Raw genomic sequence first — 17,296 nt, forward strand, 5'->3', positions numbered from 1 at the left:
TTTCTAAGTAAATAAACAGAATTCTCAGAACATAATTAAATAGACATATGAGGATTTTGACACGATATAGGAAAAGTTATGTCCGCTCTCCAAAGATTATAGGGGTGCTTTGCTCTTCATGACGTCAAGTTTTCAATGAAATGAATCAAATAATAACCTATTTGGCATCGTTAATCCTTGGCTTGTATCAAATTTTTGTGAATTTCAATTTATCAATAGTTGTTCTGTAAGTTGATCGAACACATCCGTTGTTAAAACTTGATATTAACGAACGTGAAGTCGATAGCTACGCTTAATTAACACTTTTTCTTTGCCTTTCTTTTTGACGTTACCCATCGTGCAGCTGAAAACTCTTTGCAAGCCAATTTGCCAATAAGTTACCCGAAAGCAATAGAAGTTTATAATGTTAACCCGAACAAATGTGACGATTTTCTGTAGAAGTCACATGAAGTTAAACTTACTTTAACATACATTAATAACATATTAACTTGATGTCGCAGATTCAGGGTTCCTTACGTTGCTAAATAAAAAAAATGGCTATAAGGATCTTTTAAAAGTAGTAATTACATGCGTGGATGCCCAAACGAAGCAAGAAATTTCAATCCATGGCAACAATACAAAATTGATGGGAAGAGATGCAAATGTGAAACCATCAACATATCCGGCCCAATTAAGGGACTGTCTCCTCTGACGAAGTAAAAAATAATCTGATTTTGGTGCCAGTAAGAATATTGTACAACTAGTTTTAGAAGTGGCAATTTGGGCTAGGATTCGTTTATTTGATTCGATTCGATGCAAATTAAATGGGTTTGGATTTGAAAAAATTGTTTCGTTTAATAAATAGGTGAATTTGATTTGATTTGCTAATTAAATGGATCTAATCCGGGTTTGAGGATATTGATTCATTGATTTAAGGATTCATTTAGTAAGTGAGTTATAAACGAATCGAATATAATTCATTCATTTAAATTCATTTAATTAAATTATTTATTTATACTTAGTATGAAAAAAACTTAAAGTTTGAAAGCTAATATAATAATTATAAATGATAATAAGTTTGTATTTTGTAGGATGTTAAATTTATGCTCTTTTTATATTTTATTTTGTTTAATTTTTATTTATCTATTATATTTTTGTAAATAAATTCATATTCAATTTATTCCTTATAGGATAAACGAATTGTAAAGGAATCCAAATTCGATTTGATTCGTTTATTAATTCTACTAAATAAATTAAACGAATCGAATCGAATATTCGTTTAATAACCGAATCAAATCCAAATCAGTAAAATTTTGAGCCAATTTATTTACAATTCGATTAGAATATGATTTGTTTATTCGTTTATCCAACACTAACTAGTTTATTGTGTTTTTTATTAAATATTACATAAATTACTCACTATCAACCTTATATTGTACTTATAATTTTTTTATTTTACTTTAGCTGGACAATGTGTCAGTAAACTAATTTTCGTAGCTCTCTATATGGGGTTTTGAATGTAAAATGATAAAATGCTTTGACATACAAATATGGTTGGAAAAGTATCATAATAATTTACTATTTTAAAGCATAATTTTGAGTGGATGTACTTTGTATAAGTGAAAGATAATAAGGTGTACTTTTATATTTAAAATGATGCTTGGGTGAATAACAACGCACAAATTACACCATTGATTGCATTGAGTAAGAGTTGGAGCTACAAAAAATTGTAGCAGCTAGTTAAATTTAAAATTAATTACGAAATCAATTCCAGAATATATCACTTTTAACTGCCAAGTAATTCAGAATTTATAATACCCAATTAAATTTATATTTTAATATGAGATTAAATCCCGAATTTAAGACGTGGTTAATGAAGCCGCAGTTACATTTTGAATTTAATTTAAGAGTTAAATAAAAGGTTTAACGAGCAACAGTTATACTTTTAATTAGCTACGGTACTTAATAATAAGAAATTAAATACATCAGTTACAAAATTTTAGCAGTCAAATTTGTGGATAAAAATGCCTCTCATACAATTCTATGAATTGACATTCTTCATCATTTCAAAAAAGTGGCTAGGAACAATATAAGACAAATAAGGATAGAAGAATAAGAAGAGAAAAACTTCAATGCCTCCTTTGTCGGAGATCCAATTTTCATAAAGTTTAGACACAATGGAAGTTTTTTGTACAATAACCTCTTGGTGCACCTGAATTATTCATTACCATTGTCTCTTGAAAAATAGGCGCTATTCAAATCCTAAAGCACTTGAGAGCAGGAGGCAAATTTGTTTTAATGAAGCTATAATATCATGCAGGTAAGGATGACAAATTACGAGTTTATGCTGAGTTTTTTCAAGCTCATGTCTAAGTCCATGTTATTAGTAATAGGTCCACACCCTCTAAAAGTCTATCCAAACTTGGACAATCTGAGCCTGCACTGGACTTGTGCTTCCATTAATTTTTTAAATAAATTTTTAATAAAGCAAAAAGTTAAAAATAAAATATTTAAATTAGTAATGATTATTCAATACATAATCGATAAATAATCAAATACAACCATTAACTAAGCCAATTCACAACTAGCTTTAAATTTTTTTACCCATGTCCATGGCATCACGAAACAAGCTGGGCCTAAAGTCCATGACCCTAAGTTGGGCCGACCCTAACTTTTTTGCCCACCCTACATCGAGGCCTTGATTTACATTCTATTTTTATATCATATTTTCTTTGTTATCTCATTATTGTAATCACTATTTTAAATAGTATAACATTGTTTTAACTATAATCATTGTTATTTATAAAGTCCCAATTTATAATTTGTAATTTCAGAATGCATTCCTCCTATTCCATTGTATTTCCCCTATGAATACTTGGAAAATGGTAGAAGCTATTGGACCAAAAAATTAACACCAACTCCGAATTTTGTTACTAAGATATAAAAATTCTTAGTTTCCTATAGTTACAAAACCACATATAAGTAAAAATTTCAAGTCCATCAATGTCAAAATTTGGTAAAAATTCAAGGATCATCATTACCAAGTACGCTGTGATTTTATTTTCATTAGTTTGCCGAAAGCTTTGAAACAATTTATTTTTTTGCCAAAATATGAATCCGACGGTATGAAACAAAGCACCATTATCATATTTTTTCAGAAAAGAATCTTGGCCTATTTGTTCAATACATCATCTTCTTCCTTAATTGATATTCGACTGAACAGACTCTCTTCAAATTTATGAACTGACAAGTGAAAACTTCTTAGTCCAATTCTCCAAGATCTCTCATTTTTCCCGGGGAGTGGAATTGAAGAGTCGGATTCTGAAAAAAATCCAATTGGCAAATATTTGATATTAACGAATAAAAATTCACCCCAAATCCTCTCTTTCATCACCTATATTTAGGAATGACAAAAATCTCCATGGGGTCGGGGGGGATTTTCCCCATTCGAGGAGGGTATGAGGATAATTTTATACCTAATTTTTTATTCGGAGAAGGGACGGGAAAATTTTTTTACTCAACTTCTTATTCGGGGAGGGGATGGGGATGAGGTGGAATCCCCATCCCCTACCCATTTCCCCATTTTAATTTTAATTTTAATTTTTTAAAATTACTAGTAAATAAATAATAAAATTTGAATTATAAAATTATAAAAATTGGTAGAAAGAACAAATATCAAAATATTTATATTATTAAACTTTTAGGCCTAATTAACTAATTAAAGTCATAAATTTTTGTTTAGGACATTAAAAAGACTGGATAGATTCTATTAGCCCAAAAATTTATTTTAATTTTAATATTCATTAAATATTTTAAACTTAAATATATTTTTTATTTATTTTTAGATGTTATAATTGCCCACAGCGAATCACAATTTTAATATCTAATTTAATTTAATCTAATATTTGCTCTTGATTTGCTCTGACTTAACTATTGTGCTGTAAAGGGAATAATCCACATTTATAAAGTGCCCACGCCACCATTGAAAAAGTTAATTTTGAATCTAAATTTGATTTTATTTGTAACAATTTGTATTAGACTATTAATTTATTCATGATAGTTTGTATCCCTTGCATGCTGCGTTACTTACTAATTTAATGTTTGTGACTTTTGTAATGGATATTAATGTAAGATATTTTTCGAACTTTACTTTTATTTGAATTTTTTATTTTAATATGATTAACTCAAATCGAAAATAAAAAAATGTATTAGTTATTCGGGGATCGGGGACCTTCGGGGATCCCCTATTATTATTCGGGGAGGAGATGAGGATTCTCTTAAGTAATTCTGATGGGGACGGGAAGGGAATGGGGACATACGCAAAATATCGACAATGGATACAGGGAGATTGGTCCCCTCCCCTCCCCTCCCCTCCCCATTGCCATCCCTACCTATATTTCAACATTAGCATTAATGGTATTAAAAAATAATAAAGATAGATTGTCATCGTATATGTCAAGTGACACAGAAAATAAAAATAGGAGGATATTGATAAAACAACAATATAAAATGAACAATGTTGAATAATATAAATGACATTTGGAACAAAAATCATAAATGACATTTGCGGTTTTGATCTTGGTATGGGCTTAAGTCCACCCAAATTGCTAATCAAAGGATGCAATTCCTTATGAGCTGATCATTTACATCCTTCCAAGCACTGTGAGATATTACATGTCCTAATTTCGTACAAAAAACATTGGATTGTGTGTTTCTATTTATAAGTGTGCAGGTTTTGTGTTTTCTGTGATTTCTTGAATAAGTATGTAATAAGACTGCAATAAAAGATTTTCCCAATTTTACTTCTCAATATGTTCATTAATTGGATCAAATGAAATCATGCATGAACTCTTATGATAACATTTTTTGACCAACATTTCTCATTATTGGTTTTGGCAGTCTCTTCTTTTAGCGAACACTGGCAACACAACAAGAAAATTAAAAAAAGGGGGAAACTGTTAAATTCATAATCGCCTATTTGGTTAATTTGATGTATTTACGTAACTTATATTACAGTAGTTTCTAAATTAACCAGCCTATCTGGTTAAATTAAAAAAAATTAATGTACTTAGATAATTAATAATATATGTAAAATTACTAATATAACCTTTTCCTAATGCGGTTCTGGTACGCGTTTCCTACTACAGTTTTAATTTCATTTAGGAAACTAGTTTCCTATTCAATTAGGGTAATTGTTATTACATATATATATATAATGGGAATAGGAAACTATTCCCTAATTCAGTACGGCAAGTTATTGTCACATTATAAATATCCGTACAGAAAAAAATTTGGTTCCATATATCGCACTGAAAAAAAATGGAGCAATACGAAAAGATCAGGGAGCTTGGGTCGGGGAGTTACGGCGACGTGTTTCAGGCTCTTGATAAAAAGAGTGGTGAATTTGTTGCTGTCAAGAAATTGAAGAAGAAGATTTTTTCTTTGGACGAGAGCAGGAACTTGAAAGAAGTTAAATGTTTAAGGAAGATGAATAATCATCCCAACATTGTCAAATTGAGGAATCTTGTCAAAGAACACGAAGACGTATTCATTGTGTTCGAGTACATGGAATCTGATCTTCTAAAACTTATGAAAGAAAGAGCGGGTCAAAATTTCTCTGAAGATGAAGTCAGAAACTTGTGTTTCCAAGTGTTTCAAGGTCTCCATTACATGCACCGACAGGGTTATTTTCACCGTGACCTAAAGCCTTCCAACTTGCTTGTTTCGAAAGGTGTGATCAAGATAGGGGATCTTGGAATGGTGAAGGAAATTGATTCCAGTCTGCCGTGCACTGATTATGTTACAACTCGCTGGTATCGAGCTCCTGAAGTGTTACTTTTATCCGAGATATATGGACCTGAAGTGGATATGTGGGCGATGGGTGCTATTATGTTCGAGATGTTGAGTTTCAGGATTCTTTTTCCGGGAAAAAATTCAGCTGATCAAATTTACAAAATCTGCCAAGTGATTGGTAGCCCCACCGAGGATTCTTGGCCTCTTGGAATTCAACTCGCGAGCAATCTCGACTGGAAGTTCCCGCAGATGGGTGGTGTGAATCTGCGTGAGTTGTCACCATCAGCTAGTCGAGAATCCATCAGCTTGATTTCACGGCTTTGTTCCTGGAATCCACACATGAGGCCTACGGCTGCGGAAGCTTTGGAACATCCTTTCTTCCGGAGTTGCCATTTTGTTCCTCGATCGGTGCCTCTTCTTTGCAATAATTTTGAAGCCGTTGCGTTCCCTACTGCCACAGTCACAATGCAAGGACGTTCTTTGACATATTCTGAGGTACCGAATGATGGGCAATTATGTCCGTGCTTCAAATGTGAGATGCAAAGAAATAACAATGATCAATGGATCATCAACTCTGCCAAATCGGCAACCTCCATGATTTATAAAACTGGTCACCCGACTACAACTGAGATTTTGGCTTCCCGCATGCAACCATTGCAGCAGCTGATGATGTCGAGGCCTCCCGGATTTTGAAGAAAACGTTAAGGCTGGTTATTGTATTTGTACTTAGAACCTAACCACGTACGTACTAATTGTACTGTCAAAGATTATTCAATGCATCGATATTCATCTCCTCAACTTCCCTATTACCTGTTACGTTGAATTCAATGAGTGTAAGTCCATAAGCAAATACATACACGCGCGCGCGCGCATACATACACACATAAATACACACACACACACATATATATATACATACATACATACATACACACACACACACACACATATATTATTACATACATGTATGTATGTATATAAACCACTACCTGAACAGCCTTTACAAAGGCTGCTAAGAATAGTTGGAAGTAGTTCACTGTACCCAAGCTAATAATTTCATTTTGAATGAGTAATTCCGTATCGTTTGGAGTGCTGATGAGGTAACACCTCACTATAATGCAGTCATTAAAATATAAAGGGTAGCCATGCATCCTCTCAAAAGCTATAAGATTCCTGTAGAAAGGCTTTGTCTTATGAAAATATACCGTTAGAGATAGAATTTCCAGAATTCCTTGATTAAATTTAATGTCAAGTAGATTTTTGCTTGACCCCGTTTGAAACTTGACTCCGGCTTGGTGAAGTTACTTTACACTGGGTATCTTTTGATCTTTCAATTCAATTATGGCACGCGGCTGGGATGGCGGAAGACAGAGTATAAGCAAGTCAACAAAATGCTGTGCTCTGAAAAAGTGGATTTCTAACAAGTTCTCCTGTATTGGAAGAAATTGAAGCATATCTGCACGGAACCAATAACAGGTAATTGCAATAAAGGGAATTTTTCGGTACAAGTCTGTTGGACCAAGATCAGCAAATAACCGATCTTGATCCCCCAAGATCCACTCGACTTAGCTTTAATCAAAGAACCAACTATGATCCACTAAAACTTTATGAAACCACAGATTCGAATCAACAGATAGCAAGCTTAAAGAAGAGCAAAAACAATCACACACGAACACAGAAGAGTTATAATGGTTCAGCCACCAGGTGACCTACATCCACTGTAAAAGAGAGAGAGAACTTTCACTGATTTGGTGTTTTCAAGATACAAGCAATCTGAGAAACTGTCATACACTAAGGCTAGCCAAAACCGAGACCATGAAGCCTTATATACACGCCTAGATTGCTCTAGAAACAACCCCCAGAAGCCAGTGTTACATCCCTGGGTTTGTTAGTAACAAACCCAGAATTTTCCCGCTTCTATTAATGGCATTAACAGCTGTTTTTTCTTTTTTGTCTGAACTACGAGGTGGTTTTGAGTGAGCCCAATTGTAGGAGGCATCTTTAAGCTAGTACCACAATTCAGATTAATCTCCGCTCGCACTGGATTAGCTTGTAAGGAGTAAAATACTGGCCAAAGTGGTGACTTCATACGAGAGCGGGGTTTGAACCCCTGACCTCTCTTAAGAAGTGAGAGTGACAGACCACTCACACCAACCAACTTTGGTTGGCATTAACAGTTGTTTAAACCAGCCTAAAAAACACGTGTTGCAGCTTCATCCAAAACGCAACCTTTCTTTGCCGTTTAGAATACGTGAAGTCATGTGCCTCAACGTGTGCTTAACTTATTCACTTGGCTGATCTACCAGGCTTGTCATAAGTCTCCCTTTTGCTACTCAACCGACATATCTTCCAATCTTGGAACACAAGATTGACATGTCATATTTAACCACAATTCCAGATTTGTGGTTCGCTTCTCAACAAAGTCATTTTGATTGGTTGCTGTTTTGGCTACATTAAACAAGTCATTGAGGTCATTGAGAATGAATGGTGGAAGCCGATTTTCTAGCAGCAGAGAGTCGTGCCGTATTTCCAAGTACAAATTCGATTTTCCAATTATGCGATCATCATCAGTTCTCAAATAAGGTTCAAAATATCTAAGAAAGAGCTCAATGAGAAGGACAGCATCCACTAAAACCATTTTTGCCAACTCATTGCAATTAAGAGGAATGGTTTCTGCATAAGAATTGCGCAATTTTGGTTCCCTTTCCTTAATAAATGCAAAGAAACTTGCCATGCGTACCTTAGTTGTTGAAGAAAGTATGTTAGGTATCCTTTTTTGTGCTCTTCCATGGCTTTTAGCTGTTCCTTTCCATGATGAAACGGGCCAATTGAGATCATTTTTTAGTGTAATCACTTGGATGTAGACGCCGCGTGTCTCAGGAACTCTGTAGATGGAACACTTTCCGGATAAGGGATGCAATGGCTTCAGTTCCCTACTGAAAGAATCTGCTAATTTCTCCACTTCAATTGATACATGCTCTTGAGCTTGCTCCCTATCATCCGCATATATTCAATCGGTTGCTAAAAGAAGCATAATGAAATAAACAACACTCGCTTGGAAAAATTTTAGTTGGGTGCTCAGCTCATTTTCTATCTGCTCCTTGCCAAGTGTATGTTTCAAGAAATTTTGATAATATTGATACACATATATTTATAATGAATGGATAAGGAGTAATCCTTCAAGAACACCAAAAATATATCAACGTAGTGTGTGTATAAATTAATTAGATAATTAACACAAAAGTTAAGACAAAAAAATTGAATACTCACATCGCTTTCTGTGTGACCTCCGTATTAGTTGTGGATGAACAAACACAATGATATATATGATCGATCTAGTCCACTGTATAAATTGGTTTATATATATATATATATATATATATATATGGAGTGAGAGCGAGAGAGAGAGAGAGATTCGAATAAATTCATATTGAACATCAATTCCTTTCTTCGGACATAGCACTTCTCTTGTCCTTTATGGAATCTCTTTCACTAAAGTCAAAAGTGTTGGCTTATTGATTCCAATTTAATGAGATGCATGCTTTAAGCATTATTATTGAAATCGTTTAAAATTACGAAAAAGAAAGTCGAGAACAATGATTATACTTGCCGTTAGAGAAATCGTTTGACACAATAGTACGAGAAGTACGGAAGCAAGCCCCTGTGAATTTTAGGTGGACCTCATGCCTTGTATCAGACAAGAAGCAATGACAAAGGACAAATGTACAAAATTGGGATCTGAATAATGACATATGTATATTAATACATACAATAAAATTAATTGAAGTAAATGATTTGTTTATTAGCCCTTTTGCCATATTTTTGTCCTCAATTTGTACACATACAATCTAATTTAGCACAACTAAATTGTCTAGTAATATAGTGTGAGTCCACTCGTATAAGAGTTAGGTAAATCATTGAAAGAAAATCTAAAACTGAAGATTGCCAAGGCTTAGCAATCATAATAGTAGCCCAAAAATTTTGATTTATCCTGTCTTGAATATTCTCTCAATTAAATGACACCTCTATCAAATGTGCAAATGCTTCATTATGAGAGGATCTTCTTCAGCTTATTTAAGACGCCTTGCATCGTAATAATAGGTCATCATAGTAGGTTTTACCATTTTATATCATACATATTATACATACTAGAGCTTCTTGGGGGGAAAAAAATCAACAGGTGCCTATAGATTTCTAAATACTTAAATAAAAATAAAACTTTGAAAAAAATAATAACAACCACCACATATCTAAACCGATCGAGAGAAATTTGTCCTTAAACGAAAGCAAATTAGAAGATCTAATAAAATAAAGAATCATTTGCTTTTCCGACAGTGAGAGCCAAAGCAAGTTCGGTTCGTAAGAGGAAGCTGAGAAAGGAGGGAGAAGTTGAGGGTGAGGAAATGATTTGGCAGGCTCCACATGATTAGTGACAAGATTATATAAAAGCTTTGAAGAGTGAGTGTTTGAAGAGAAGATTTCTTAGTTTGATCATTTATACAAACTAAGAAAAGAAAATTAAAATAACATGAATTATTCTGGAAAAAAAGAAGGGACTAATTGGGTAATCTTTCATTTGCAATTTATCTCCATGATTTCCTCAATGAACTAGCCGATTGAGGACTCTGTTGATTTGCCTTGATTGTCTGCTTTAAGAATGATTGAAAGACCTTAGCTAAAGCAATGCAAAATGCCATATTTGATTTAGCAAGATTGTTTCCGTGAGTGTTACTTTGAATTCTGACGTTATCAGCTATTTGACTTTTTTATTATTATTTTTTTAACAAAGAAAATTAAATTTCTTTGCACCCAAATCATAATTTATGCTCTTTCAATGTACCCTAAAGAGGTTAAAAAACAAAAAAAACAAAAACAAAAAAACGAAAAGGAGAAAAACAAGGAAAAACTTATGAAAGAAGTTATTTCGCTTTGGGAAAAAAAAAACAGGAGAATTGACTGGGTTTGCTCCCCAGTTCGAGTCGCAGGGAAGTCACCTTTGTTGGGAGAATCTGTGCCTCTCGATTCAAGTGGGGACTTCTAGTCTGGGTTGTGGTACGGGCTTAAAAGTGTCTCTCACAGTTGGGGCCCTCCCCAAGATACCTCGTGGTCAAAACCAAAAAAAAAAAAAACAGGAGAAAGAGATGCCACACGTATATTTCTTGGAATTCATTCAACACGTGCATTATAATTCGATTGGATAAAAGGTAAATATGACAAGAATTCAAATTTGTTAAATATGTTTCACTCTAAAGGAATTATAATTTAATTAAAGATGAATCAATTAAAAAAAAAAGTGTCGAACAATCATAGACAGAAAAAGTAGGAGAATAATTTTATTAAAAATTTAAAAGACAAAAAATGTTAATGAGATCACAACCTTATTCATAGTAGACTACATATTACCAACATAACGAACACCCAAAAAAAGAAAAAGAAAAAAAAGAAAGAAAACACACGCACTCACATACAAATACACAGACATTAGATATACAGTAACTTCACCATGGCAAAGTTGAGTATATTCTTGCATAAAATCATATCTCAGTTAAGGAATTAACTGCCCTGCAGTTCTTCCTAATCTCACCATTAGTCCCGGTGAGTGGACTTACATTCCCCATTTTGATCATAGAATTAACAAAATTAGCAAAGAAAAGATTTGAGTTGCTGCTATAGCTTTCAACAAGACTCTCAGTAGTTGATTTGGCCTCATCACTAGAGTATAGAATTTGATCAGAACTAAGAAGGCCCTTATTGTTGATCAAGTTCTGGAAGTAATGGTTGTCAAATAGATCAATCGAGTTCCGATCAAGCGGCGTCGTATTGTTTCCGTCCCCGTTCGCACATAGGCTCTGCAATTCGGACACCAAGCTTGTGTCCATTGTAGCGTCTGGAGCACCTGTTCCTGAGAAGTTGGATAGTCTATTGCTGAAGAAGGCACATTTTGCGAATCCAATTGTATGAGCACCTGCACATAAACATTAAAATTACCAAGCTCGCACATTATGGGAGTTCAAAAAGGGGTCCTGGGATTCCTAATGCAAACTTTTGGGATATTTTTCAAACATTGAGAAAATTTCGGATAGATAAATGATAATTTTCTTATTTTAATAATTTTAAATAAGTTAAACTAGTAGAGGAGCCAAATTTATATAGAATGTCATTACTTTACGATTTAAAGTGATCCCGAACGAAGGCTAATTAGTTATGAGTTGATACAAATATATGGTGATAGAGAGGTCAAATAAATTACCTGACAAGGACACTAGGTCTTTAATATTTAGACCCACGGCTGCAAACTTGGCAGTGAGAATGTTTAGCCCCTCAAACGGTGAAGGAAGAGCATTGGCACCTGTCTGGTTTGCCACCAGTCCATCTCTTCTTCCCAGCAGAACTTTCCATGTAGGTCCTCCACTCTGCAAAATATTGTCATAGTATTTGTATAAGTAAAAGTTAACCTCATAAAGTTCAAATATAAAGAGAAAATTTTAATTTTCTCATACCATTAGAATATGAAAAAAAAAATTCTTTATCTATTAATTGGTAGAATCCTGTGAACTAAGATGACTTAGTCCCTGCTTGATAATTTAGTTCAACAGTTCTATCTTTTAAGACACAATACTAAAGTATTTGGTAAACAATTGTTCTAGTGACTTTAAAATTAAGTTAATTTTGTCTCAAATTATTATGATGAAAATTTTATAATATCTCTATTGTTTTTGTCAAAATTATTATTGAAAACTATATTTACTATACATTATCAACCTTTATTCTATAGTTGCTACTTTTTTCTATAGTAGCTGTGGCTTAAAAAATATGAAATCCCAATATCAAACAAGGTCTCAAGTTTCTCATGTCTCTATTTCTTTTAGTCCCATGGAATCTATATGAGAAGAACAATTAATCAACCAACTTACCAAGAGCACTGAATCTCTTGCAGCTATGGCTAAAATATCAGCACATGATACAACTCCACTGCATTGATCTTCCACGGCAGTTTTTATTGCGTCAATAACTTCAAATCCTCGTGCTGAGTTCCGGTTAGGCGCGGCAAACTTCTCACTGTCACTTCCATCCAATAACACTGATGCATCACAACCCTATAACAAAGAAGGAGATCAAGTTTATAATAATTATAATTACCAAATGATGAATAATTTAGGGAAAAAATGATAGTAAAATTAATGATACATACATTTTATTTATTCATAAACTAGTGTACAGTATACTATACTTTTAGCCGTGCAATGCAAGATTAAAGCTGCTTGAACTGAGAATATATAAGTACTTGATCCAAAAAAGAATAAAAATGAAACTATAATATGTTAGTCTTGACTCATGAATTAAACTAAAAAATCATTTTTGAGTTTGGTATATCATTCATTCTTTTTCACAAGTCTTCTTTAGATATGTCACGTGAATTAAATCCAAACAACTCATACAATTATGTGCAAATTATATTTAATTTGTATTCGAAAATATTCGAGCAGGGGACATTTAGGTCAAATATATATGCTGTGGATCATACTGAACTACCAATTTGACTTAATATTAGTGAAAGCTTAAAGGCAGGTGCCCAACAATCTACAGTAACTTTTGAACACTTAAGATATATGCTTGGCACATCAAGTAGTGATAACTCCGGATTTAATCGTTTTCCAATGTTTTTTTATAAAAGACTGCTAGCAACCCATTAGGCCCTAGAGTCTTTGTTGGACACATCTGTGCTAAGGCTTCAACAACTGCCTCTGTTGAGAAAGGCTTGTCCAATTTCTCGTTCATGTCATTTGAGAGCCTTAGTGTTATCCTTGAAAGAGCTGCTGCTATTTGGTTCTAGCTCGGTCTGGATGTGGTGAACAGATTTGTGAAATAAGTGCAAAACTCATACTCCATTTCTTCCACATTCTCAATCCATCTTCTTGTTTCATCTTCAATTCCCCATATTCTATTCTTTTTCTTTCGCGATAAGGCTTTATGATGGAGAAACTTAGTGTTCTTATCCCCCTCTTTAAGCCGATCCGCTCTCGATTGCTGTTTCCAGAAAATCTCTTCATCGGCCAATATGTTATGAATATGTCTCTCCACCCATTTAATTTCATCCTCAAATTCATACTGCACCTTTTTTCCTTTAAGCTTTACAACTGTTTTTTCAACTTCTTCAGTTTATTTTCTCTCCCTTTAAATTCTTCCTTACTACACAGAATAAAAGTAGCCATGGAATCTTTAGTCGCCTTCTGGGATAAATGTATGGGATCATCAATGTTCCAGCATCCATGTTTATGCCATTCTTCTTCAATTATACTTTTACAGGTGTCATATGAACTCCACATATCTTAATAATGGATTCGTGAAGTTCTCCTTCTTTGATAATTCAGGTCATTACCTCTATCCTGAACATCCATCAACACTGGGTTGTGATCGAATATCCAACTCTCGAGATTAGCAGCTACATATTCAATAAATCTCTCACTTCAAGCCTCATTGCATAAAAATCTGTCTAATCGTTCTTCCACAAAGTCAGGGCCAAATATTACATTATCCTATGTAAATAGATATCTCATGTAGCCCACATCCTTTAGATTCCAATCTCTCAAGGATTTTCTGAAGTCACTAATTTGGTTTGGATTTCTATCATTGCCACCATTCATCTTATATAGGTGTAAAATTTCATTAAAATCACTGAAACATAACTAAGGTGTGGAAGATAAACCTAATAGCCGTCTCAACAATGTCCATGTGTGCTTTTTTTGCTGCATCTCCGGATGTCCATACACCTCTGTACATCGCATTTGCTTTTCATTGCCTATTTGTTGTTCAGCATCAATGTGGTGCTTGCTAAATGACTTAATATGCACACAAATTTCAAAGTTCCAAAGCATTGCAAGACCTCTTCCCCTTCCACTACTATCCACAACAAAACAGCTATCAAAATTTAGCTTACTACGAACCGTATCCATTTGCATAGATTGCAACTTTGTCTCACTCAAAAACACAAGTTGAGGTCTATGAATTTGGAGAATTTGTTGCATTGCTAGGAACATCCGGGAATTCCCTAAACCCCGAACATTCTAGCTGAGGATTTTCATGGCTTCTAGCATTCTTGATCGCCAGCCTCCACCGATATCTCTTCTATGTTTGAGTCTGCAATTTCTATTCCCTTCATTGCCAACGGTTCCCAGCTCAAATTGAGTTTTGCCACTGGTGAATTCAGCTGATATTGCTTTGTTTCTAATTTGGGTAGGCTAGTCACTTTCATCTTCTTTTATTTTGAACTTGGCTCAGTTAGCTCACAACTTGGCCTTTTTAACGCCCCTAACCCATATTTGTTTCCACCATTGGAGTTTGTGTTTCGGACTTGTAATTTCCATTTCCTTCTATTGGGCCTCATTGGAGCTCTTCGAGACTAATTTCCTGTCTTTGCTTCATTCGCGCCTTCTTAGCACAGTATCTCCTCATAAACTTTAATTGGTGTTACCTCTAAAATTTCTCGCTTGTTTTTAACATTTTTATTTCTCGCCTGAATTCCCATATTTCCAGGTCCTCTTGCGTTTCCCTCTATCTCATGCTGCGTTTTGCCGCTTGCTTGTTGTGCCATTGTTATTTCCAATACACCATTCATTAAATGTTTCTCACATACTCGTTCCACCTCATCACCTATAGCTAATTCATAATTTTGACCCATTTCTTCCTGATCGAGTCTTGATTTGGTTTTGTCAATCGGGTTACTTTGACTCTGCTGAGGTTGTTGTGAGCAGTCGTGGTGTTTTGAGTTTGCCGCATTACTCACTGATTTGCCACTATCCCTATTCCATTTCTCCTTGATATGGTGCTTCCTTGAGCGTCCTCCCACTATAACTACCTTAATCCACATCTCATATGGAAGTTCCTCTTTTCGTTGGCCCTGATACTTAGCACACTCCTTGAATTAATGGCCAATAACTCCACAGTAGAAATAAAAGTCAGGCAATCATTCATAATCTACATGCATTGGAATATCTGCTTCATCCTCTTGTAAGATCTTTTGTAATGGCTTATTCATATTGATCGAAATTATAATTCTTACAAATTCCCCAATATATTCACTATATTCTTTTGTTTCAACCTCCTCTACTATTTCAATCTTCTCGCCCTAATTCTTGGAGAAAATATCTTTCCATACAGCAACCGAGACATTTCGAATCTGCACCCAGAATTCTGTATGAGTGAAAGACTGTTTTGTGATCTCCCCAATTCTTTTCGGTTCTGTAAGGACAATTAAGGCCCTATCGAAGTGCCAAAGGCCTCCTGCCATCACCCTTCTTTTATTAGCTTCATCTGCAAACTTGAAAATAAAGATATTAGCACCCAAGCTCTCTATCATAACTTCTTTAATTGTCCTTTAAACTTGCAGTAATGCCATATTCAACCCCTCCTTATGAACTCCTCTCGTAAGAAGTATCTTGCCCATCAACCAGCCAACCAAAACCTTTTCTCTTTTTTCTTTCATTATCACTTCCAAAGTTACTATATTTTTTTCTTTCTCTTTGATAGTTATCACTTTACACTTACGAATTAATTCCTCTGTATCCATAACATTTAAAACCTTTCAGAAATAATTGTTGCATTCAATGTTCTAAAAGTAACCTTGTGTTCAAACCCCTTACCTGTAACACCCTAGACAATGAAAGAAATTCTATGAAGAGTATAATTCTTGTTCTGTAATTTTAATGAAATTTACAGAGTTATTTATACAAAATAAAGACAAAGTAGCCGTTGAAAGGCTTAATAATATTAAAGGAAAAATAAGTAACTTCCTAAACTATTGCACAATATCTTTATAAAATAGGAATGAAATATTCCTACATGATATTGGCATTCAAGTGTAAAAATCGTGCTAGAGATATTCCTTGACAAATAGCTTTGACGTGAGCAAGCTGTGTGGAGTGATAAACCCTTTGTTGACTTGACCGTTGATGACTTTCCTTTTGGTAATCTTGGTCAGCTTGCTTAACATCCCCCCTCAAGCTGGCAAGTGACATTTGATGAACGCCAAGCTTGTATCTGAAATCGCGGAACATGGCTTTTGACAAAGCCTTAGTAAAAACGTCTGCAATTTGTAACGAAGAAGGGACAAACCTCGTAACCAAGGCACCATCAGCAACCTTTTCTCTAATGAAGTGATAATCTAATTCAATATGCTTCGAGCGAGCATGAAAGACTGGGTTAATAGTCATATGCAAGGCACTTAAATTATCACTTAAAAGTTGTGGAGGTTGAGCAAGAGGAATGCCAATTTCTCGGTACAAGTATGTGATCCATGTGAGTTCTGCTGCTGTAGAAGCAAGGGCTCGGTACTCAGCTTCAGCACTGGATTTAGAGACAGTTGGCTGTCGTTTTGAAGACCATGAGATGCAATTTGCACCCATATAGACACAATATCCCGTGGTACTTCTCCGAGTGTCTGGACAGCCTCCCCAATCAGCATCACAAAAGGCAATAATATTAAGAGAGCTTTGTTGGAGAAATCTGATCCCATAATCCAAGCTCC

The 17,296-nt window shown here is 34.5% G+C and overlaps 2 protein-coding genes and 1 pseudogene across 2 annotated transcripts; 1 reads left to right on the forward strand and 2 right to left on the reverse strand.

The window, feature by feature from the left end:
• Nucleotides 1–5,298: 5,298 nt before the first annotated feature.
• On the forward strand, nucleotides 5,299–6,465 carry LOC18052502 (cyclin-dependent kinase F-4). Its single transcript, XM_006445839.1, has one exon. The coding sequence runs from the start codon at nucleotides 5,299–5,301 to the stop codon at nucleotides 6,463–6,465; it is 1,167 nt and encodes a 388-aa protein (XP_006445902.1).
• Nucleotides 6,466–6,558: 93 nt separating this feature from the next.
• On the reverse strand, nucleotides 6,559–9,457 carry LOC112100822 (annotated as a pseudogene).
• Nucleotides 9,458–11,306: 1,849 nt separating this feature from the next.
• On the reverse strand, nucleotides 11,307–15,640 carry LOC112100823 (peroxidase N-like). The gene is made up of 4 exons (XM_024190662.1): nucleotides 15,245–15,640; nucleotides 12,687–12,869; nucleotides 12,023–12,185; nucleotides 11,307–11,737 (listed from the first exon to the last, which is right to left on the reverse strand). The coding sequence occupies exons 1-4, from the start codon at nucleotides 15,638–15,640 to the stop codon at nucleotides 11,307–11,309; spliced, it is 1,173 nt and encodes a 390-aa protein (XP_024046430.1).
• Between the last annotated feature and the right edge of the window lie 1,656 nt (nucleotides 15,641–17,296).

Source organism: Citrus clementina, unplaced genomic scaffold, assembly GCF_000493195.1.
Source record: "Citrus clementina cultivar Clemenules unplaced genomic scaffold, Citrus_clementina_v1.0 scaffold_2, whole genome shotgun sequence".
Taxonomy (NCBI): Eukaryota; Viridiplantae; Streptophyta; class Magnoliopsida; order Sapindales; family Rutaceae; genus Citrus; species Citrus x clementina.